This window comes from Coregonus lavaretus, assembly GCF_964263955.1.
Source record: "Coregonus lavaretus genome assembly, chromosome: 15".
NCBI classification, from domain to species: Eukaryota; Metazoa; Chordata; class Actinopteri; order Salmoniformes; family Salmonidae; genus Coregonus; species Coregonus lavaretus.
In genome coordinates this window covers 46077261-46103315 of record NC_140002.1, presented here as the reverse complement: position 1 = coordinate 46103315, position 26055 = coordinate 46077261, and the positions used below count along the sequence as shown (strand labels likewise).

The 26055-nt window shown below is 41.8% G+C and overlaps 2 protein-coding genes across 2 annotated transcripts; both read right to left on the bottom strand.

Annotated features, from left to right (window-relative positions):
* Positions 1-1676: 1676 nt before the first annotated feature.
* Positions 1677-5470, bottom strand: LOC311142728 (uncharacterized protein). The gene is made up of 4 exons (XM_084178387.1): positions 5407-5470; positions 4610-4659; positions 3821-4144; positions 1677-3517 (listed from the first exon to the last, which is right to left on the bottom strand). Exons 2-4 carry the CDS (start codon positions 4641-4643, stop codon positions 3435-3437), a joined length of 441 nt encoding a protein of 146 aa, XP_084034513.1. The 5' UTR covers positions 4644-4659; positions 5407-5470; the 3' UTR covers positions 1677-3434.
* Positions 5471-9236: 3766 nt separating this feature from the next.
* LOC311142307 (uncharacterized protein) lies at positions 9237-12414 on the bottom strand. Its single transcript, XM_084177934.1, has 4 exons — positions 12380-12414; positions 11583-11632; positions 10794-11117; positions 9237-10490 (listed from the first exon to the last, which is right to left on the bottom strand). Exons 2-4 carry the CDS (start codon positions 11614-11616, stop codon positions 10408-10410), a joined length of 441 nt encoding a protein of 146 aa, XP_084034060.1. The 5' UTR covers positions 11617-11632; positions 12380-12414; the 3' UTR covers positions 9237-10407.
* Between the last annotated feature and the right edge of the window lie 13641 nt (positions 12415-26055).

Genomic DNA, 26055 nt, shown 5'->3' with positions numbered 1-26055 from the left:
ACCGTTCTTGTGATCATTTTGACCCCATGGGGTGAGATCTTGCGTGGAGCCCCAGATCGAGGGAGATTATCAGTGGTCTTGTATGTCTTCCATTTCCTAATAATTGCTCCCACAGTTGATTTTTTCAAACCAAGCTGCTTACCTATTGCAGATTCAGTCTTCCCAGCCTGTAGGTGTACCAAAACATTCAAGGGCCATTTTCTCAAAAGTGAGGTTACAAGTTCATCAACTTTCAAAGCAAAATTACTGTTCCATTGTTCCTCAACTGTAGTGTATGATATACAATTTTCTAGCTCTGAGTCTTTACTTTTACCCAATGTAAAAAACACAATTTCAAATTTTGCTACATAAGACCGAATCGAGCCGGTCGATCACATATTGTTGTATGTGTAAGCAATCACTAATTTAGCTATGCAAAGTGCCAGATAGGGAACCATTTATAGTAACTGATGTTCATTATTTCTCAGTCATAAACACCATCAGCCGACAGAAGATCGAGCAAAATTAGCTACAGAAATTAATGGAGAAATCAGACCTTTCTGCAGGAGGTAGCTCTGGCCGGGCAGCTTCATCTTGTAGCAGGTTGAGGGACTAACTTACTTCCACTAGCTACTACTAGCTAGCATGACTATAGCCAGTAACCAGGTAGGGCTAGCCAGCCTGCAAGCTAGTCAATTGCCAGCCAGCTTGTGCTAGCTAGTCAATAGCCAGCCAGCTAGTCAATAACCAGCCAGCTAGTGCTAGCTTGCAAGCCAACTTTGTTCAGTTGTTTGATAAATGTTATTTGTTTTCCATTATTACATGTTCAATTTTGACACTATACATTTTTCAAATTCAGAAACAAAAAACTAGCCATTTTCCGTTTTTCCATTCTCCGTTTTGACTCTGAAATCAAAGTAACAAAACGTACAAGGACATATGCAAACCAGTGGTCTATTCTGTGGATGCTGGATTCGACACAACCAACAGCAATATTTAAAGCCATGATGTCGCCAAGCAGCGATGATCAGCACGGTAATCCATTGTTTTTAGCCAAATTACTATCTAGCTGGCTAGCAATGTCTTTAGTGTTGCTAGCTAGTTGTAGCGTGTGAGAGTGAGCACTGCGATGCGACGTGAACCAGGGTCAATAACTTGTCATACAAACATACATGGAAGGCCAACACCGTGGACTTAGACACATGTTTGACGTTTGCCAGAGTATCAGATTGACGTTATATACAAACAAACATACTTATACTTTCAGAGGTCATTCCTGTACTTACGGACTCAGAAGAAGCTGTGCGCCCGAATGGTGAAGCCACAACCTCAGAGCCCTGCACCCCGACACCCAGGGTCCATCGACACAATCAATGCTCCTGAAACCCCTGAGCCCAGCACCCCAAAGCGCCAAGGGTCCATTCTCGGGTTGGTAAACAGTTTAATGTCAATTGATTGTCATGTTAACTTGTTTAGCCTTAATCACACAATGTACCTGTCTTCATCAGGGCTGGGCAGTCTTATCAACAGAGGGCTTTTGTCACGGCAGGGTTATGTTCCTAAACATTATTAAAGGAGAATCTAGGAATGTTTATATAAAACTGTCACACTGATTCAATTAATCATATTCTGAGCCAAGACCTGTATTATTTGCATCATTGGTGTATCAGGTTGGTCCCACACTGGCCTTTGCTGGATAACATTTAATACATTTGCATATTTTCCCAGGGAAGAGAATACACACTCAGAGCACAACCAGCGAGTACCTGAACTGCATGAGGGTGACCGAGGCCTCATACCTGGAGAAACTTGAGGCACAGCGTCTTCTTCTTCTTCTTCTTCTTTGGTGGGGTTTATCGGCGGCATCCAACGTTATGGCGCATTACCGCCACCTACTGTGAGGCCCAGCTTCTGCAGCAGGATCAGCACTTCAATCAGCAGTGTAAACATGAGGCAGCAGCCAGGGCAACTGAGATGGCCCAGACCGCCTCGGTTATCAGCTTCAAAGCTGTATTTGGACAGTTTGTCCAGGCCGTAAAAGGACATCAGACACCAGCAGCAGCCATGTCACTAGACTAAACTAGCTGAAGTTCTATGTACTTAAAGACTTAAGTTTGCACTACACCAAAAGCATTGTTAATGTGGCTTTCACTTACTGTTAATTGAATTTAGCCTACTGTTAAACACTTATGGGCAGTTTTTTATACTATTTATCTTTCTATACTATTGACACTATAATACTGTTCATTGACGTTGAAAGAATGTTGATTTGAGTAATAAACTATACTTCGTTCAATTGTTTTTTTTATTTACTTACATTTTCCCTACACCAAAAGCATTATGAATGTGGCTTTCAATTACTGTTAATTGAATTTAGCCTTCTGTTAAACAATGAAAATATTGTACATTTTGGAGCGTTAAACATGCTTACTTAAACAACAAACAGTGATCGAAAATAGAAGATACAATTGTGTATTGGGTAAAAAACTAAATATAAGAACATAGGTCTAATGATAAAATGAACGTAAGGCAGTACTTTATTAATCCCTAATGGTACATTCATGTGATAGGGGGTACAGTAACCAAAACAAATTGAGAGAACCACTGAGCTAAGGGTCCAGGCTCGGTCTGTCATGCTAGTAGTTCTGTTGTTGGGTTCTCATGGGGACCGCCTAAGAACCATTTTGGAACCCTTTTTTCTAAGCGTGTAGCCTATATCTGCAGACCATAGATGCGATAGAGAGGTCAATGGAATGCAGACCGTGGGGGATAGAAGAAGGATGCCGGATTGGCCCACATTCAACAAATCTGATCTAACAAAGTGGATATTCGTCAAATCCGTCATGATTGATGTATTGTAACAATGGGGTTACTGAAGTCAGATGTTGATATATTTGTCTGTTTTCACTGCATAACATTTAGGTTTAGAAGAAGTGGCTGCTAAACCCTGACTCCCGTTCATATAAGCTGGTAGCATAGCTAGCATACAGAAATCGGTGGTGGTAGTCAGTCGTTTTTAACTGCAATACAGGGGATTGGTGACGGTGACATTAACATGTATTGGGGTCGACACCATACAAGCATTATACTCCGATTTTTCCCTAAACAGAGTGTCAAATACACATATAAACAATAGCCTAAAAGTAGGTACATTTACCTGGGGGGTGGGGGGGAGGGCAATGAGGAGATTCGGGATCTTTCCCCCACGGCATGTTTCCCTAACATGTTTCCATGGCATTGCCATTGTTTGGGTCGAGTTCCATTGATCTATACTAGCAGACCATATTCCAAGACCAGATTCTAAGCATTCTTAATGATATAGATTTAAAAGGCACAATTCTGTGTGAGTACAATTAGGCTACATTAATGAGATAATGATAATATATATTATTCATGATTATGTTGAACAGCTTTGGAAAAGGAAACAGCAGCTATAATGGTTCTATAATGGTTCTTCACAGCAACAAAACAATTGACGTCATAGTCAACATCAAAACGCTGCCATGCACACTCCACGCTGAACACTTCTGGAGTAGCTCTAAGAGAGAGAAGCAAACACAAGTTGAAGTGGAGGACTCGACAGGGGCAGCCTTTCTCACACAAATCTATGGTCTATTAGATCAAAAGCTCCTTTTTACTTCCCTATCACTTCACCATTTCCACTGAAAAGCAAATGATAACCACACAAACATTCATTCTATTGACATCATAGATCGTCACTTCTGTTTTCATATCAGGGGAACTAGGAAACTGAACTTACAGTTACTCTCAAATAGCAATGTAGATGCACCGTATCATGAATGCAGAAAGGGAAATAATACAGGTTTGAAAAAATACTTACTCTTTTCCACAGTGGAGGTTTTTGACACCGTCTCTTTCTGCTTGATGGTGCAGGTGAAGTTCTTGGGCTTGTCGTCGGAAAGGCCAGTGAGGATGAGACGGCAGGTGGTGCTGCCTTCCATGATGGCGACATCAGCACGGTTCTTGAAGGTGGGGTCCTGACTCGTAGCAGGGTCTGTGCTTCCCACCACATTGTTCTCCTGGGTGTATGTGCAGGTAGGAACTGGTGACGCAGCTGTCAGCTCGTATTTACAGTCCATCCTCAGGTTGTTCTCCTTCGACAGGCAGGAGTTCAGCAAAGTCACCTTCTGGGCTGAGGCAAAACCTACAACACAAGGACGTTACGTAGACGCTTCACCACTCCAACAATCTTTCAAATGTATAAAATAAATAAAGAGAAACCCTGTGCACAACAATGCGCCTAGATTTTACTCTTGTTTTTTAACTATCTCAAATGTATCATCAACAATATGTTCATTTGACTTTTAGGCTATTTTGTCAGCTCAGTCACCTTCTGGGACAAGGCAAACCATAAATCACAGAGATGGCATACAGATACTGTACTTTCCCACTCCAACTCTCCCTCGATCATATGTCAACAACATATTAATTGGACTATTGTTTTCCATAGATTACCTTCCTCAGAACTGCATAGAAAAGCTATAACCTATATTAGCATTGATCATATCCATGATGACTCAATATCACCAGTGTGACATTAAGGGGAAACTATTATCTCTTGTGACAAAGCATTGCAGTCTCATGACGAAAACATCAAAAGTTATCTTACCCAACAGGCAGACAGCTGTAGCTAAGATGTACATGGTCTTCTCAACTTCTCTAAAGCAGAAAGACTATAAATACAAAACAAAGCAGAATATGGAAGATCAAAATATGTTCAGTTTAGTCAAATGTTCATCTAAATGCACAACTTCCCCTATTACAATAGGTTCATCCACTACTACTATTCACTACTCTATGTCGACAAGTTATGATAAAACGAGATCTGTGTGTGTCTGTATGAGCAAACTTTGTGGAAATGTAGCACAAGCCTCAAAGGGTGGGGTCAGGACAGATAAAAACAAAAAAGAGGTACCTACATGTTCCAATATCTTTTTATTACACCCATGAGCAAATGTGCCATTTTAGAAATATGTTGACATATATGTGTAGTAGATCTATTGTGTAGTAGATCTCAATGTGCAACTTTATAAATGTTACATTCTTGGTGAAAAGCCAACCAATTACATCTTCTCCCCACCCATAAAATGGACAAGTCTCTGCCTGTCCCCGGTCTCGATTACATCTCTAACCTTGTATAAAATCATAACTTCGTAGCTACAGTAACTGTAATAGGTGAATAAAACGCAAAATGTTTCTACATTCTTCTTTCATGCCAAGTTGCATTGTTCATTTCACAAAAGTGTTTTAAAGAAAATGATTTATTATTGTTAATTCAGTTAAATATTGCTTGATACAATGCAGACATCAACAATGTGCTCGAGCATATAACAAAACAGATTATGGTTTAGCCGACGTGAGTTAATGATGTTATTAATCGATGATAATACAAGTAATGGCTCTTACCTTAAAGCTGAAGGAGTTGAATCTCTGCTCGGTCGTGTGATGTTAGGGGGGGATAAGGTCGGCTCTCAATGCGACGCAGAGAGAGGGGTGGGAGAGACAGAGAAAAAGGGAGGGACAGGGGGTGTGTCAGCTGTGTTTATCAAAATGACATTGCAGAGTTTAGACTAGACACTAGAGGGATTGTGGGAGAACACTGGTAGGCTGCAGGTCTACCGAGGTCTATTTATCTATTTTAGATGTCCAGTTGGCCACAACATGAATGGTGATAAATATTCAGCCCATGACTGTGCTGTATTTCCTGAATTGTGTAATAACATTATTATTATAATTATGTGTAAAGTGAGATAGGCTGGTGATTGAGTGAAGTGTTTTGTTTCATAGGAGAAAGTAGATAGGATTTAAGTAAGATGTTAAAATAGGTTTGAACAACATTGTTAAAATACAAATAATTAAATAAATTGAATGATTGTAAAGGAACTTGAGTAAGAATGGGAGAGGGTAGAGGAAGTTCAGGAGTAAAAACAAACAAAATATAACTATTGTAAAATTGACTGTGTCCATAAAATGTATAAAAATGTATATAGTATGTATAAGCTGGAAGTAGAGGCCTAAGCGTTGTTGTTTACTAGTTTACTCCAAATAGGGGAGGGGTGGTGGGGTTGGAAAGTAATAAAATAAAATATATTTAAAAAAAGGATATGTGTATATATATATGTATGTATATGTATTTATTTATATGTATGTACAATGGGGAGAACAAGTATTTGATACACTGCCTATTTTGCAGGTTTTCCTACTTACAAAGCATGTAGAGGTCTGTAATGTTTATCATATGTACACTTCAACTGTGAGAGACGGAATCTCAAAATCCAGAAAATCACATTGTATGATTTTAAAGTAATTAATTTGCATTTTATGCATGACATAAGTATTTGATCACCTACCAACCAGTAAGAATTCCGGCTCTCACAGACCTGTTAGTTTTTCTTTAAGAAGCCCTCCTGTTCTCCACTCATTACCTGTATTAACTGCACCTGTTTGAACTCGTTACCTGTATAAAAGACACCTGTCCACAAACTCAATCAAACAGACTCCAACCTCTCCACAATGGCCAAGGCCAGAGAGCTGTGTAAGGACATCAGGGATAAAATTGTAGACCTGCACAAGGCTGGGATGGGCTACAGGACAATAGGCAAGCAGCTTGGTGAGAAGGCAACAACTGTTGGCGCAATTATTAGAAAATGGAAGAAGTTCAAGTTGACGGTCAATCACCCTCGGTCTGGGGCTCCATGCAAGATCTCACCTCGTGGGGCATCAATGATCATGAGGAAGGTGAGGGATCAGCCCAGAACTACACGGCAGGACCTGGTCAATGACCTGAAGAGAGCTGGGACCACAGTCTCAAAGAAAACCATTAGTAACACACTACGCCGTCATGGATTAAAATCCTACAGCGCACGCAAGGTCCCCCTGCTCAAGCCAGAGCATGTCCAGGCCCGTCTGAAGTTTGCCAATGACCATCTGGATGATCCAGAGGAGGAATGGAAGAAGGTCATGTGGTCTGATGAGACAAAAATAGAGCTTTTTGGTCTAAACTCCACTCGCCGTGTTTGGAGGAAGAAGAAGGATGAGTACAACCCCAAGAACACCATCCCAACAGTGAAGCATGGAGGTGTAAAAATCATTCTTTGGGGATGCTTTTCTGCAAAGGGCACAGGACGACTGCACCGTATTGAGGGGAGGATGAATGGGGCCATGTATCGCGAGATCTTGGCCAACAACCTCCTTCCCTCAGTAAGAGCATTGAAGATGGGTCGTGGCTGGGTCTTCCAGCATGACAACAACCCGAAACACACAGCCAGGGCAACTAAGGAGTGGCTCCGTAAGAAGAATCTCAAGGACCTGGAGTGGCCTAACCAATCTCCAGACCTGAACGCAATAGAAAATCTTTGGAGGGAGCTGAAAGTCCATATTGCCCAGCGACAGCCCCGAAACCTGAAGGATCTGGAGAAGGTCTGTATGGAGGAGTGGGCCAAAATCCTGCTGCAGTGTGTGCAAACCTGGTCAAGACCTACAGGAAACGTATGATCTCTGTAATTGCAAACAAAGGTTTCTGTACCAAATATTAAGTTCTGCTTTTCTGATGTATCAAATACTTATGTCATGCAATAAAATGAAAATTAATTACTTAAAAATCATACAATGTGATTTTCTGGATTTTTGTTTTAGATTCCGTCTCTCACAGTTGAAGTGTACCTATGATATAAATTACAGACCTCTACATGCTTTGTAAGTAGGAAAACCTGCAAAATCGGCAGTGTATCAAATACTTGTTCTCCCCACTGTATGTATGTGTGTATGTATGTATGTATGTATGTATGTATGTATGTATGTATGTATGTATGTATGTATGTATGTATGTATGTATGTATGTATGTATGTATGTATGTATGTATGTATGTATGTATGTACGTGTATGCATGTATGTATGTATTATGTATTTATGTATGTACACTTTATTTTAAGAATGTGAAATGTCAGAATAATAGTAGAGAGAATGATTTATTCCAGCTTTTATTTCTTTCATCACATTCCCAGTGGGTCAGAAGTTTACATACACTCAATTAGTATTTGGTAGTGTAGTGTCTAAGCAATTTATGACTTTGCTAACGTTTGCAAATGGTATCTTAGAGGATTTTGACTCAGCTTAGGGAAGCATCTGGAGAGAATTTCTATAGGGGCACCCTAAAACAGAGGAAGTCTGTTATATGGAGTATACAAACAAACATACTTATACTTTCAGAGGTCATTCCTGTACTTACGGACTCAGAAGAAGCTGTGAGCCCGAACGGTGAAGCCACAACCTCAGAGCCCTGCACCCCGACACCCAGGGTCCATCGACACAATCAATGCTCCTGAAACCCCTGAGCCCAGCACCCCAAAGCGCCAAGGGTCCATTCTCGGGTTGGTAAACAGTTTAATGTCAATTGATTGTCATGTTCACTTGTTTAGCCTTAATCACACAATTTACCTGTCTTCATCAGGGCTGGGCAGTCTTATCAACAGAGGGCTTTTGTCACGGCAGGGTTATGTTCCTAAACATTATTAAAGGAGAATCTAGGAATGTTTATATAAAACTGTCACACTGATTCAATTAATCATATTCTGAGCCAAGACCTGTATTATTTGCATCATTGGTGTATCAGGTTGGTCCCACACTGGCCTTTGCTGGATAACATTTAATACATTTGCATATTTTCCCAGGGAAGAGAATACACACTCAGAGCACAACCAGCGAATACCTGAACTGCATGAGGGTGACCGAGGCCTCATACCTGGAGAAACTTGAGGCACAGCGTCTTCTTCTTCTTCTTCTTCTTTGGTGGGGTTTATCGGCGGCATCCAACGTTATGGCGCATTACCGCCACCTACTGTGAGGCCCAGCTTCTGCAGCAGGATCAGCACTTCAATCAGCAGTGTAAACATGAGGCAGCAGCCAGGGCAACTGAGATGGCCCAGACCGCCTCGGTTATCAGCTTCAAAGCTGTATTTGGACAGTTTGTCCAGGCCGTAAAAGGACATCAGACACCAGCAGCAGCCATGTCACTAGACTAAACTGGACTAAACTAGCTGAAGTTCTATGTACTTAAAGACTTAAGTTTGCACTACACCAAAAGCATTGTTAATGTGGCTTTCACTTACTGTTAATTGAATTTAGCCTACTGTTAAACACTTATGGGCAGTTTTTTATACTATTTATCTTTCTATACTATTGACACTATAATACTGTTCATTGACGTTGAAAGAATGTTGATTTGAGTAATAAACTATACTTCGTTCAATTGTTTTTTTTATTTACTTACATTTTCCCTACACCAAAAGCATTATGAATGTGGCTTTCAATTACTGTTAATTGAATTTAGCCTTCTGTTAAACAATGAAAATATTGTACATTTTGGAGCGTTAAACATGCTTACTTAAACAACAAACAGTGATCGAAAATAGAAGATACAATTGTGTATTGGGTAAAAAACTAAATATAAGAACATAGGTCTAATGATAAAATGAACGTAAGACAGTACTTTATTAATCCCTAATGGTACATTCATGTGATAGGGGGTACAGTAACCAAAACAAATTGAGAGAACCACTGAGCTAAGGGTCCAGGCTCGGTCTGTCATGCTAGTAGTTCTGTTGTTGGGTTCTCATGGGGACCGCCTAAGAACCATTTTGGAACCCTTTTTTCTAAGCGTGTAGCCTATATCTGCAGACCATAGATGCGATAGAGAGGTCAATGGAATGCAGACCGTGGGGGATAGAAGAAGGATGCCGGATTGGCCCACATTCAACAAATCTGATCTAACAAAGTGGATATTCGTCAAATCCGTCATGATTGATGTATTGTAACAATGGGGTTACTGAAGTCAGATGTTGATATATTTGTCTGTTTTCACTGCATAACATTTAGGTTTAGAAGAAGTGGCTGCTAAACCCTGACTCCCGTTCATATAAGCTGGTAGCATAGCTAGCATACAGAAATCGGTGGTGGTAGTCAGTCGTTTTTAACTGCAATACAGGGGATTGGTGACGGTGACATTAACATGTATTGGGGTCGACACCATACAAGCATTATACTCCGATTTTTCCCTAAACAGAGTGTCAAATACACATATAAACAATAGCCTAAAAGTAGGTACATTTACCTGGGGGGTGGGGGGGAGGGCAATGAGGAGATTCGGGATCTTTCCCCCACGGCATGTTTCCCTAACATGTTTCCATGGCATTGCCATTGTTTGGGTCGAGTTCCATTGATCTATACTAGCAGACCATATTCCAAGACCAGATTCTAAGCATTCTTAATGATATAGATTTAAAAGGCACAATTCTGTGTGAGTACAATTAGGCTACATTAATGAGATAATGATAATATTTATTATTCATGATTATGTTGAACAGCTTTGGAAAAGGAAACAGCAGCTATAATGGTTCTATAATGGTTCTTCACAGCAACAAAACAATTGACGTCATAGTCAACATCAAAACGCTGCCATGCACACTCCACGCTGAACACTTCTGGAGTAGCTCTAAGAGAGAGAAGCAAACACAAGTTGAAGTGGAGGACTCGACAGGGGCAGCCTTTCTCACACAAATCTTTGGTCTATTAGATCAAAAGCTAATTTTTACTTCCCTATCACTTCACCATTTCCACTGAAAAGCAAATGATAACCACACAAACATTCATTCTATTGACATCATAGATCGTCACTTCTGTTTTCATATCAGGGGAACTAGGAAACTGAACTTACAGTTACTCTCAAATAGCAATGTAGATGCACCGTATCATGAATGCAGAAAGGGAAATAATACAGGTTTGAAAAAATACTTACTCTTTTCCACAGTGGCGGTTTTTGACACCGTCTCTTTCTGCTTGATGGTGCAGGTGAAGTTCTTGGGCTTGTCGTCGGAAAAGCCAGTGAGGATGAGACGGCAGGTGGTGCTGCCTTCCATGATGGCGACATCAGCACGGTTCTTGAAGGTGGGGTCCTGACTCGTAGCAGGGTCTGTGCTTCCCACCACATTGTTCTCCTGGGTGTATGTGCAGGTAGGAACTGGTGACGCAGCTGTCAGCTCGTATTTACAGTCCATCCTCAGGTTGTTCTCCTTCGACAGGCAGGAGTTCAGCAAAGTCACCTTCTGGGCTGAGGCAAAACCTACAACACAAGGACGTTACGTAGACGCTTCACCACTCCAACACTCTTTCAAATGTATAAAATAAATAAAGAGAAACCCTGTGCACAACAATGCGCCTAGATTTTACTCTTGTTTTTTAACTATCTCAAATGTATCATCAACAATATGTTCATTTGACTTTTAGGCTATTTTGTCAGCTCAGTCACCTTCTGGGACAAGGCAAACCATAAATCACAGAGATGGCATACAGATACTGTACTTTCCCACTCCAACTCTCCCTCGATCATATGTCAACAACATATTAATTGGACTATTGTTTTCCATAGATTACCTTCCTCAGAACTGCATAGAAAAGCTATAACCTATATTAGCATTGATCATATCCATGATGACTCAATATCACCAGTGTGACATTAAGGGGAAACTATTATCTCTTGTGACAAAGCATTGCAGTCTCATGACGAAAACATCAAAAGTTATCTTACCCAACAGGCAGACAGCTGTAGCTAAGATGTACATGGTCTTCTCAACTTCTCTAAAGCAGAAAGACTATAAATACAAAACAAAGCAGAATATGGAAGATCAAAAGATGTTCAGTTTAGTCAAATGTTCATCTAAATGCACAACTTCCCCTATTACAATAGGTTCATCCACTACTACTATTCACTACTCTATGTCGACAAGTTATGATAAAACGAGATCTGTGTGTGTCTGTATGAGCAAACTTTGTGGAAATGTAGCACAAGCCTCAAAGGGTGGGGTCAGGACAGATAAAAACAAAAAAGAGGTACCTACATGTTCCAATATCTTTTTATTACACCCATGAGCAAATGTGCCATTTTAGAAATATGTTGACATATATGTGTAGTAGATCTATTGTGTAGTAGATCTCAATGTGCAACTTTATAAATATTACATTCTTGGTGAAAAGCCAACCAATTACATCTTCTCCCCACCCATAAAATGGACAAGTCTCTGCCTGTCCCCGGTCTCGATTACATCTCTAACCTTGTATAAAATCATAACTTCGTAGCTACAGTAACTGTAATAGGTGAATAAAACGCAAAATGTTTCTACATTCTTCTTTCATGCCAAGTTGCATTGTTCATTTCACAAAAGTGTTTTAAAGAAAATGATTTATTATTGTTAATTCAGTTAAATATTGCTTGATACAATGCAGACATCAACAATGTGCTCGAGCATATAACAAAACAGATTATGGTTTAGCCGACGTGAGTTAATTATGTTATTAATCGATGATAATACAAGTAATGGCTCTTACCTTAAAGCTGAAGGAGTTGAATCTCTGCTCGGTCGTGTGATGTTAGGGGGGGATAAGGTCGGCTCTCAATGCGACGCAGAGAGAGGGGTGGGAGAGACAGAGAAAAAGGGAGGGACAGGGGGTGTGTCAGCTGTGTTTATCAAAATGACATTGCAGAGTTTAGACTAGACACTAGAGGGATTGTGGGAGAACACTGGTAGGCTGCAGGTCTACCGAGGTCTATTTATCTATTTTAGATGTCCAGTTGGCCACAACATGAATGGTGATACATATTCAGCCCATGACTGTGCTGTATTTCCTGAATTGTGTAATAACATTATTATTATAATTATGTGTAAAGTGAGATAGGCTGGTGATTGAGTGAAGTGTTTTGTTTCATAGGAGAAAGTAGATAGGATTTAAGTAAGATGTTAAAATAGGTTTGAACAACATTGTTAAAATACAAATAATTAAATAAATTGAATGATTGTAAAGGAACTTGAGTAAGAATGGGAGAGGGTAGAGGAAGTTCAGGAGTAAAAACAAACAAAATATACCTATTGTAAAATTGACTGTGTCCATAAAATGTATAAAAATGTATATAGTATGTATAAGCTGGAAGTAGAGGCCTAAGCGTTGTTGTTTACTAGTTTACTCCAAATAGGGGAGGGGTGGTGGGGTTGGAAAGTAATAAAATAAAATATATTTAAAAAAAGGATATGTGTATATATATATGTATGTATATGTATTTATTTATATGTATGTACAATGGGGAGAACAAGTATTTGATACACTGCCTATTTTGCAGGTTTTCCTACTTACAAAGCATGTAGAGGTCTGTAATGTTTATCATATGTACACTTCAACTGTGAGAGACGGAATCTCAAAATCCAGAAAATCACATTGTATGATTTTAAAGTAATTAATTTGCATTTTATGCATGACATAAGTATTTGATCACCTACCAACCAGTAAGAATTCCGGCTCTCACAGACCTGTTAGTTTTTCTTTAAGAAGCCCTCCTGTTCTCCACTCATTACCTGTATTAACTGCACCTGTTTGAACTCGTTACCTGTATAAAAGACACCTGTCCACAAACTCAATCAAACAGACTCCAACCTCTCCACAATGGCCAAGGCCAGAGAGCTGTGTAAGGACATCAGGGATAAAATTGTAGACCTGCACAAGGCTGGGATGGGCTACAGGACAATAGGCAAGCAGCTTGGTGAGAAGGCAACAACTGTTGGCGCAATTATTAGAAAATGGAAGAAGTTCAAGTTGACGGTCAATCACCCTCGGTCTGGGGCTCCATGCAAGATCTCACCTCGTGGGGCATCAATGATCATGAGGAAGGTGAGGGATCAGCCCAGAACTACACGGCAGGACCTGGTCAATGACCTGAAGAGAGCTGGGACCACAGTCTCAAAGAAAACCATTAGTAACACACTACGCCGTCATGGATTAAAATCCTGCAGCGCACGCAAGGTCCCCCTGCTCAAGCCAGAGCATGTCCAGGCCCGTCTGAAGTTTGCCAATGACCATCTGGATGATCCAGAGGAGGAATGGAAGAAGGTCATGTGGTCTGATGAGACAAAAATAGAGCTTTTTGGTCTAAACTCCACTCGCCGTGTTTGGAGGAAGAAGAAGGATGAGTACAACCCCAAGAACACCATCCCAACAGTGAAGCATGGAGGTGTAAAAATCATTCTTTGGGGATGCTTTTCTGCAAAGGGCACAGGACGACTGCACCGTATTGAGGGGAGGATGAATGGGGCCATGTATCGCGAGATCTTGGCCAACAACCTCCTTCCCTCAGTAAGAGCATTGAAGATGGGTCGTGGCTGGGTCTTCCAGCATGACAACAACCCGAAACACACAGCCAGGGCAACTAAGGAGTGGCTCCGTAAGAAGCATCTCAAGGACCTGGAGTGGCCTAACCAATCTCCAGACCTGAACCCAATAGAAAATCTTTGGAGGGAGCTGAAAGTCCATATTGCCCAGGGACAGCCCCGAAACCTGAAGGATCTGGAGAAGGTCTGTATGGAGGAGTGGGCCAAAATCCTGCTGCAGTGTGTGCAAATCTGGTCAAGACCTACAGGAAACGTATGATCTCTGTAATTGCAAACAAAGGTTTCTGTACCAAATATTAAGTTCTGCTTTTCTGATGTATCAAATACTTATGTCATGCAATAAAATGAAAATTAATTACTTAAAAATCATACAATGTGATTTTCTGGATTTTTGTTTTAGATTCCGTCTCTCACAGTTGAAGTGTACCTATGATATAAATTACAGACCTCTACATGCTTTGTAAGTAGGAAAACCTGCAAAATCGGCAGTGTATCAAATACTTGTTCTCCCCACTGTATGTATGTGTGTATGTGTGTATGTGTGTATGTATGTATGTATGTATGTATGTATGTATGTATGTATGTATGTATGTATGTATGTATGTATGTATGTATGTATGTACGTGTATGCATGTATGTATGTATTATGTATTTATGTATGTACACTTTATTTTAAGAATGTGAAATGTCAGAATAATAGTAGAGAGAATGATTTATTCCAGCTTTTATTTCTTTCATCACATTCCCAGTGGGTCAGAAGTTTACATACACTCAATTAGTATTTGGTAGTGTAGTGTCTAAGCAATTTATGACTTTGCTAACGTTTGCAAATGGTATCTTAGAGGATTTTGACTCAGCTTAGGGAAGCATCTGGAGAGAATTTCTATAGGGGCACCCTAAAACAGAGGAAGTCTGTTATATGGAGTCCTGGGATTGGTCTGTAGGGGAAACCACCCATATCATGTCGCAGATTATAAATACCATGATTAAAACAAAGGACGGGTAGTAACAACATATTAGATCGGGTCGGTTGTTCTCCAGATGCCTGCAGAAGTCTGTAAATTGACGCTGAAATCTTTTGATATAATAAACCTTTATAATCAAAGTACAGTGTCAGTGGACTCCTTGTACTCACAGCATAATTAGCATCATTATTTAGTTACTACAGAATGGCGACGAGGACCTTTGGGACGTGTTGCGTCTCTCAAGCGTTCCATTCATGAGCTACGAAGTGACTCCCGCTCAAGACGCCGGCACATAAGGTGAGATTTCTCACAATTTTGTGCGCTGGTCGGGTCGTTTGCTTATGTGGGTGTGTGCGCTGGGGAGATGTACCGTTTGAAAGACTTATGTGTGCATTTTGCTGTTATTTGCTGTGGGATAAGAGTCCGTTCTAAATTTGAAACAACGCAAACAGGGGGAGTGTCTATAGGTATTGATAATACTGGACACAGGGATATTTTGCTTGAGGAAAATTGAAAAAGAATAGAATGAAGGAATAAGGCCAAGGAAAATGTATACAAATTAGGACATCGCGAATCTATGGCAAGCCCTCAAACGAGGCGATCATTATGATGGGCTGAAAATCCTGAAAACGCATTAGGTTGGTTTTAGGTCAGTCCCGGGGACTGGAGTTTGTGGTAGATACATTCGGTTGAAAGTTACCGCTCGACTTATAGTTGACGAGGAATATGTTTGATGTAACCGCTCATTGGATATCTGCAAACTCGTGGTAGCATAAATTTAGGAACAATGAAAAAACGGCGCGATGGAGGTAGAATGCTGCCTTAGAGGTCCGTGTAGTATCTGAGGAATTATGACTTTGCTAACGTTTTCAAAATGGTATCTGAGAGGATGTTTATTCAGCTTGGAGGGAGCATCTGGGGAGCAGTTTTGTGGGGACACCCCATAGAACAGAGAACTGTTGTGTGGAGACAGGTGATTGGTCTGTATGGGAAACCACCCACAGCATGGTAAAGATTATAAATACTTGGTTGAGACAAAGGAGATCAGAACAAACATGTTATTTTGGGTCGCTGTTCTCCAGATGCTGCAGACGTCTGTAAACTTATGCTGAAATCTTGTGATATAAATAAAACTTTATAATCAAAGTACAGTGTAAACGGACTCCTTGGTCTCACAGCAAAGATTAGCATTATTCTTTATAAACAACATCCGTAGGAACGGAAATAAGCCTCTTAAACTGTGTATGTGTGTGTGTGTGTGGGAGAGAAAAAATAATAAAATAAAGACGTCTCTGTTGTGTTTAAACTGTGTGTCGACTCATGTTAGGATAAGATTTATGTTAGAGATATATACATATACAGTGGGGAAAAAAAGTATTTAGTCAGCCACCAATTGTGCAAATTCTCCCACTTAAAAAGATGAGAGAGGCCTGTAATTTTCATCATAGGTACACGTCAACTATGACAGACATATTGAGATTTTTTTTCTCCAGAAAATCACATTGTAGGATTTTTTATGAATTTATTTGCAAATTATGGTGGAAAATAAGTATTTGGTCACCTACAAACAAGCAAGATTTCTGGCTCTCACAGACCTGTAACTTCTTCTTTAAGAGGCTCCTCTGTCCTCCACTCGTTACCTGTATTAATGGCACCTGTTTGAACTTGTTATCAGTATAAAAGACACCTGTCCACAACCTCAAACAGTCACACTCCAAACTCCACTATGGCCAAGACCAAAGAGCTGCCAAAGGACACCAGAAACAAAATTGTAGACCTGCACCAGGCTGGGAAGACTGAATCTGCAATAGGTAAGCAGCTTGGTTTGAAGAAATCAACTGTGGGAGCAATTTTTAGGAAATGGAAGACATACAAGACCACTGATAATCTCCCTTGATCTGGGGCTCCACGCAAGATCTCACCCCGTGGGGTCAAAATGATCACAAGAACGGTGAGCAAAAATCCCAGAACCACACGGGGAGACCTAGTGAATGACCTGCAGAGAGCTGGGACCAAAGTAACAAAGCCTACCATCAGTAACACACTACGCCGCCAGGGACTCAAATCCTGCAGTGCCAGACGTGTCCCCCTGCTTAAGCCAGTACATGTCCAGGCCCGTCTGAAGTTTGCTAGAGTGCATTTGGATGATCCAAAAGAGGATTGGGAGAATGTCATATGGTCAGATGAAACCAAAATAGAACTTTTTGGTAAAAACTCAACTCGTCGTGTTTGGAGGACAAAGAATGCTGAGTTGCATCCAAAGAACACCATACCTACTGTGAAGCATGGGGGTGGAAACATCATGCTTTGGGGCTGTTTTTCTGCAAAGGGACCAGGACGACTGATCCGTGTAAAGGAAAGAATGAATGGGGCCATGTATCGTGAGATTTTGAGTGAAGACCTCCTTCCATCAGCAAGGGCATTGAAGATTAAACGTGGCTGGGTCTTTCAGCATGACAATGATCCCAAACACACCGCCCAGGCAACGAAGGAGTGGCTTCGTAAGAAGCATTTCAAGGTCCTGGAGTGGCCTAGCCAGTCTCCAGATCTCAACCCCATAGAAAATCTTTGGAGGGAGTTGAAAGTCCGTGTTGCCCAGCGACAGCCCCAAAACATCACTGCTCTAGAGGAGATCTGCATGGAGGAATGGGCCAAAATACCAGCAACAGTGTGTGAAATCCTTGTGAAGACTTACAGAAAACGTTTGACCTGTGTCATTGCCAACAAAGGGTATATAACAACGTATTGAGAAACTTTTGTTATTGACCAAATACTTATTTTCCACCATAATTTGCAAATAAATTCATAAAAAATCCTACAACGTGATTTTCTGGATTTTTTCCCCCCATTTTGTCTGTCATAGTTGACGTGTACCTATGATGAAAATTACAGGCCTCTCTCATCTTTTTAAGTGGGAGAACTTGCACAATTGGTGGCTGACTAAAACCTTTTTCCCCCACTGTATATGTTTTGGTTGAGAACAGGGTTTTTTGTTTTTTATAAGGAAATATGTAAGTTAAGGTTAAAAATCTTATGAGTCTCCGTTGGTGAGAACGTTAATAATTGTTAACTATATATGAGCCCCCTGGAAGGACGTTAAGGTTAAAAATCTTATGAGTCTCTATAAAAAGAGAATGTTTACTAACTATTAGAATATCATGAGCCTACAGGGAGGAGTTTTTAAGAGTGTATAGAGATGTTTTGTAATGGATAAGAAAATAACTATAAATCTGCAGATTAGGATAAGTGAAGTTAAGAAACTTCAAAGTAGGATTTGTGTTCTGTTTTGTGTTGGTTTGTGAGCTCTGTTAAGTGTTACTGTTTGTCTGTTGGGGGAAAGAACGGAGGTATAGTTGGTCTGTCTACTTTCTGTGGTCTAGCTTGGAGAGAGCTGCTTGGGAGCTCCTTTCACTCTGAAATCGCACTGGTGAATGAACTACGCATGCGTGGGATTTTATGAGTTTAGAGTTACGTAGAGCGAATATGCCACTTCCCTGCCTGCACTGAGCTGCTGTGACATGCAGACAGAGAGGGAGGGGGAGACTTGCACACGGATGGAGTGTTCTGTTTGTTAAATCGGCTGTTGCTTAACGATGAAACTATTTGATTGAGATCTATTGAATTGATAAATGAGAGATATGTTGACGGATTAAAAATAAATAAAATAAAATGTTATTGAGCTATCTATAATATTCCTGAGTTAAGCTGTTTGCTTATTTCTTAGCGCGAATGTGAACAGAGGAGTATTGCATGGTTGAAATAACCCAGTGAGTGCATAAAATACTAAATTCTTGTATGTTCTTTGTTCTTCTGTCATATGAGAGACGATAAGGAGGAGACAGAGAGAGAGGAGGTGCTGACAAGTACATCACGCGACAGGGTGGGCTGCAATGGATCCAGTCAAATTAAGGCCAGTACTGTTCTGTTTACAAAACTTACCTTCCCATACAGGATATTTTGTGTGCCTAGCATATTTCATGTTGTGACAATTTGATAGGGACTTGGCAACAGACTGATCAATTGATGTAATTGCATATTGGAGTTTTTTGTGCATGAGTTGGTTTGATTTGTGTTGGAAATCGAGCACTGACATTGTCTGTAAAATTAAGGTCATTGGGTGCTTATTAAGCAATTGGTTTGTGAGTGCTGTAGTGTTGCTGGATTATAGGTCTTTCTTTTTTGGATTGCTCTGAAGTTGACTACTTTCCTTTACTTTTCCTGATCGGATGTGGTAAGATTGCCACTAATTAATAAATTGGTAAAATAAATAGATGTAAAAATAAATATATATATTGATTGATTGATTAATTAATTAAATCATTATTTGTTTAATTAAAAAAAAAAAAAAAAATTTAAAGGGAGGGAACCATAGGCTACATAGTCTAAAATAATAAAATAATTCACAATAAAGGAATATAAAAGAGTTGTTACAATGGGGAAAAAGGACATAAAAACTATGAAAGTAATTACTCCTGTTGATGTAGTACAAAATAGTAATCCTCTAGTTAATGGTATTGCAAGGTTATCTGGAAAATTGAATAAACGTTGGCCTGACATTGAACAACCATGGCCAGTGGAAGGGATGCTTAACCCTGACGTCATCAACATAATGAAAGTGCTTCTGTCAATTTATAAGGCAGATCAAAAGAAGGGGAAAAAAAGGGAACATCGTAAAGAAAAGAGACAAAGAGAGCTGGGTGTTCTTAAGCTGTTTGAAAATGAAGTACAAAAACTGATGAAAGATACCAACGATAAAAGAAAGAGGTATAGAGAAAATGGTAAAAGAGGTGAAGGTGACAGAAAAACTAATGGCAGAAGTCAATACACCTTTCTCACATACGGATTCAGCAAAAAGACCCCCACCTTATGAGAAAGAAGTAGAGTTTAAGGACGTCTATCCTCACCTTCCAGTGATCATTCAGGAGGGTGATTATTGCATCAGAGATGAAGATGAACGAATAATAGAGAGAGGACAAGCAGAAACGACCATAAAGATGAATCCAAACTCCAAAAGTAAGAAGAAAACGAGATGTCTGGAAACTAAGGGTGGAGTGAGGTTCAGGAGGATGGAACTTGAAGATGATGATGATGATGATCAGAGTGATTCAGAAGAGATCATGGGTGGATATGACCCTGTGATCAGACGGAGGTTGGCCAGAGTGGAAAGAAGGGGTGATGGATGTTTGAAGAAGAAGAATACAAGATATTCTAGTTCTGATGAAAGCGAAGATGAAGACAGCGATAAAGATTTGGAGATTAAAGGTGCTTCATATTCAAGAGGATTTTATCCTACAATGACTAGCACAGAAGAAATAGAAAGAGATATAGACCGATGCGTATCATGCCTGGATAAGGCGAATAATTTAGAAGAAGTAAGAGAACTGGAAGAACAACTCAATAAGCTGAAGATACAGAAGAAAAAACTGCTGAGAAAAGGATCCCAAGAATTGGAGAAGTATACATTGAGGCCAAGGAAAGAGGGCACAAGTAAGAAGATGATGCCAGTGATAATTCGAGGACAAAACCTAGAATATAAGCCTTTGCAAAATACCGATATGTCAGATATACTTGAGAAGCTGCCTACTCTTCAAGATGGAGCATATCCTTGGATTTAAAAATGGGAAGAAATTACGGTGGGAACACAGTCTGCCATAGGAGACATTAAGATACTTTTGGCTAATCTCCTTGGGATTCCAGATATGGAAGAAATTTTTCAGAGAGCTGGACTTAATAGATATGTGGGGACTGCAGTGAATGACCCTGAATTGTTGGCTGCAAGTAGAAATCGGTTTTGGAGAGCACTGAAAGATACATTTCCAACAAATGTGCATCCTGACAACATTCTGATTGACCCACTAGGACAACAAGAACATCTGAGAGCCTATGTGTCAAGAGTTCATAAAGTGTGGAGAAATATTACCGGAAATGATCCAGATGAGTCAAATTGAGCAGTCAATTTTGAGAGCTAAACTGCAGATGGGACTGCCCTCACCAGTAAGGAGCAAACTAGCAGAGGTGGTTGGACTTGGAAGCATGACAAAAGGCGTCTATACAGATCATATAGCGGTGGATCAAGTGGATCTGTACAGGAAAAAGGAACACAACCAGAAAGAACAGGACCAAGAAACTCTCAGAAAACTCAATCAAATACAACTGGTGGAGAATAAAAAGGAGAAGAAACAAGCTTTGGTTATGCAGAATCAGTGTGCACCAAATCAACAATCACTGCCACAGCTTCAACCGGACCAGTTCCAACCGCAATTGTATCAGCAACCAATAGCGGTACCAGTTGTTTCATATCCACAGCCAGTCTCTGGACTGACACAGAATTGGAGAGGAAGAGGACGAGAAGGCTTAGAAAGAGGAAGAGGAGGAAGAGTTAAGCCATACTTCCAGCAATCTTAAGAAGTGTGTTATAATTGTGGACAGGTTGGTCACTTTGCCAGTGAGTGCAATGGGCCAGGAGGAAACATCAGAGGGAATTTCAGAGGAAGATACAGGGGTCAGTCAATATCATCTGGAGGACCGGTGAACCCCTATAGGGGCCCGGAGCAAGGATTCTAGGGGTGCCCAGAAGATCCGAAAGGGGGGTGTCAGCTGGTAGCATCAGGACCGGAAAAAGATCCAACAATTGAGGTGAAAATAAACAACCGACCATTGGAAGTGATGGCGGATAGCGGAGCTGCTTTTACCTGCGTTCGGCCTGAAGATGCTACACATCTCCCTATGTCCAATCAACTAATTAGGACAATCGGATTTGAGGGAGTAAAACAGCTGATTCCTCTTACGGAACCAATTGAGCTCTGCTATAAAAATCAGAAAATTACAATACCCATACTGGTATCAGAACATACACCTATTGCATTGTTGGGAAGAGATGCATTGTGTAAGTTGAACTGTACAATAAAATGTACACCAGACGGCTGTCTGGTAGAAGTGCCAAAGGAAATGGTTTACCAATTGTTGATGATGACAGTGTCACGATCGAGGTAATGAGTAGACCAAGGCGCAGCGTGATGAACAAACATACTAGACTTTATTACCGTCAGTGATAATAAGCACACTAAACAAAACAAGAAACGACTCGTGACGTCCACGGTGACAATGACCGAACACGGAACAAAAACCCACAAACCCAAAGTGAAACACAGACAGTTAAATATGGCTCCCAATCAGAGACAACCAGCAAACAGCTGACACTCGTTGCCTCTGATTGGGAGTCACTCAGTCAAACATAGAAAATGACGAACTAGAACACCCAACATAGAAACAGAACACATAGAATGAACACACCCTGGCTCAACATAATGAGTCCCAGCGCCAGGGTGTGACAGTACCCCCCCCTAAAGGCGCAGACTGCGACCGCGCCTCAACTAAACAAAACAGGGGAGAGCTGGGCGGGCATACCTCCTCGGCGGCGGTTCTGGCTCCGGCCTTGACCACCACCCTCCAATACACCCCCCATAGTGCCCCTGGTCCAGTCTGTCGACTCGCACCCCTGGCTTGGTGCGTGGAGGAGGAACGGGCCTTACCAGGCTGACTTCTCGCACCCCTGGCTTAGTGCGAGTGGCAGGAACAGGCCGGACCGGGCTGGCGACGCGCACCGTAGGTTTGGTGCGAGTGGCAGGAACAGGCCGGGTCGGGCTGGCGACGCGTACCGTAGACTTGGTGCGGGTGGCAGGAACAGGCCGGGTCGGGCTGGCGACGCGCACCGTAGGTTTAGTGCGTGGAGCAGGGACAGGCCGGCCTGGGCTGTCGACGCACACCGTAGGCTTGGCGCGTGGAGCAGGGACAGGCCGGGCTGGGCTGCCGACGCACACCGTAGGCTTGGTGCGGGTGGCAGGAACAGGCCGGGTCGGGCTGGCGACGCGCACCGTAGACTTGGTGCGGGTGGCAGGAACAGGCCGGACCGGGCTGGCGACGCGCACCGTAGACTTAGTGCGTGGAGCAGGGACAGGCCGGGCTGGGCTGTCGACGCACACCGTAGGCTTGGTGCGTGGAGCAGGGACAGGCCGAACCGGGCTGTGGAGACGGATAGGAGGCCTGGAGTGAATAGCGGCCACCACCCGTCCTGGCTGAATGCCTACCCTCACACACTCTGTGTGAGGCATCCGCACAGGACGTACAGGGCGGTGTACCCCTGGCCTGGTGGCCTTCTGGATCCGCCCCCTTTTCTCCTCCGTCAGCCCCGTCGTCCATGCCGTGTGCCCCCCCCTAAAAATTTTCTGGGGTTGCCTCACGACCGTCCGACGACGACCCTGATCACGCCGTAGCTCCTCTCTACGGCGCGCCTCCACCGTCTCACTCCATGGCCGGCGATCCATCCCGGCCAGGATTTCCTCCCAGGTCCAGGACCCCTGCCCGTCCAAGATCTGCTCCCACGTCCAGGCTGCCTGCTCCTGGACACGCTGCTTGGTCTTGGTATGGTGGGTTTTTCTGTCACGATCGATGTAATGAGTAGACCAAGGCGCAGCGTGATGAACAAACATACTAGACTTTATTACCGTCAGTGATAATAAGCACACTAAACAAAACAAGAAACGACTCGTGACGTCCACGGTGACAATGACCGAACACGGAACAAAAACCCACAAACCCAAAGTGAAACACAGACAGTTAAATATGGCTCCCAATCAGAGACAACCAGCAAACAGCTGACACTCGTTGCCTCTGATTGGGAGTCACTCAGTCAAACATAGAAAATGACGAACTAGAACACCCAACATAGAAACAGAACACATAGAATGAACACACCCTGGCTCAACATAATGAGTCCCAGCGCCAGGGTGTGACAGACAGAGATGGATTCGTCTTCAGTATTCTGGATTGGAAATCTCAGTGAAGATTTTTTGAAGCAGGCTAAGATATGGGAGAAATGTATTGTGGCAAATATGCCAGATGTGAGGCTTCCGGAATATACATTTCATTGTACGCTCAAGTATTTCAAGAATGCTGCCCAATCGAACTCAGGGGAATGGTTGAGTCATCAACCAAAGAAAGTTCAACTCAGCTCATGTTGCATAATTTTAGGACCACAAGGAGCAGCTATGAAGATAAACACAGACGATTATCTGGATAAAGAATTTGAGATTGAGAAGAGTGTGCCACATGTGACCTTGTTGGTTTCTGAAGGCTATGAGCAGAAGCAAATAGGAGAAATGATGACAGAAGCAGAGAAAGCTGTTTTCGTATCGATGAAAGAGAATTTGGCGATTTGGAGGAGTGAAGATCAGCGATATCTCAAAATAATGATTTCGGCTCAAGGACAAGGAGAGCCACAAGCTGTACGGATGACACATGAATCTATTTGCAGTGTGAAGATGGATTAAGAATCTATTAAAGAGGAGATGTTGCAAAAAGTTCAAGAATGTTTGTGGTCTCAACACAGTACCGATATTGGACTTGTGAAATCAGCCCAACCTGTGAAAGTTGAACTTCGACCAGGAGCCAGACCTCCTTGGAAGAATCAGTATCCATTGAAAGATGAAGCAATCCAAGGGATTGAACCAGAAATTGAAGGACTTTCAAAAGCAGGTGTTTTGAAGACAATAGAAAAAATCCTCAGAGTAGCAATCCATTGTTGTCTTTGGAGAAACCATGAGGGGTTGATAGTAGCGCCTCTAGACCTATTAGGTCTGATGATTCAGGAAGCACATGGGTTAGCTCATGTTGCAAGGGGGGAGGTTAGGAGAAAGATCACAAAGGAGTATGGTTTTTGGGCACCATATTTGCTTGAACAGGTTGACTATGTCATAGGCAGGTGCACAATCTGTCTGAAAAATAATGTTTGCAGGTGTGTGACTGTTCTTCCTGGTTACATTCCTACACCGAGAGGTCCTATGCGTGAGTTGGTTATCGACTTTGTTGATATGATAAAACCAGTTGATGGGAAAAGATACATGTTGGTGGTTGTAGATAGATTTTCACGATGGCCGGAGGCCTGTCCAACCAAGCGAAAAGATGCTCAATCGGTTGCCAAGTTCTTGTGTAAATAAGTCATAAGCAGGTGGGGATTACCCGATCGAATATCCTCAGATAATGGGAAGGAATTTGTGGATAAATCAGTGAAATTGATGTTGCAAAAATTGGGAATCAAGCAACGTCTTGGAGCAGTTTATCACCCACAAAGTCAAGGGATTTGTGAAAAAATTAACGGTGTCTTGAAAAATCGCATTGTCAAAATTTGTCAGCATACGGGTCTAAACTGGATAGTGGCGCTTCCTTTAGCATTAATGGTGTGTCGCTCAAGTGAGTTGCGTGATCTACGTATGACACCCCATGAATTGGTAACAGGAAGAAGGATGCCTACGCCTTGTTTGCGAACAAGCGGAAAGGGTCCAAGCTTGGCTCTTTTGGAAGATGAAATGAGAGCGTACGTTACATATATGGCCAATTTTCATAAAAAGCTGTCCACATATGTTTCTGACAGGCAAAGAAAAGAAGAGGTGCAGGAGGAGCTTGATGAGCAAAAAAAGAAGTACAGTGCAACCTGGGGACAAGGTGTTCGTGAAGGTATTTAGAAGGAAGTGGTATAACGAACGTCGTGAGGGACCATTGGAAGTTGTTCGCAGTACTGGAACAGCTGTCCAGGTTAAAGGGTCTCCAACGTGGTATCATTTGTCACATTGTGTAAAAGCGCCTGGAGAAGAGGTGCCACGTGCAGAGAGACAGGATGTTGAAGGCCCAAGAGAGCAGGATGGAGATAGGGGAGAACAGGAAGAAGGAGAGATGCATGACAATATCCAGAGTGAAAACCCAGAAGGAGAGATTGTCAATGTTGTGGATAACGTTGATGATAATGTTTACACTTCTGATGATGACAGAGATGACTCTGCAATGGATGGAAAGGAAAGGAGATTTGGGGAAATTGATTTTAAATACG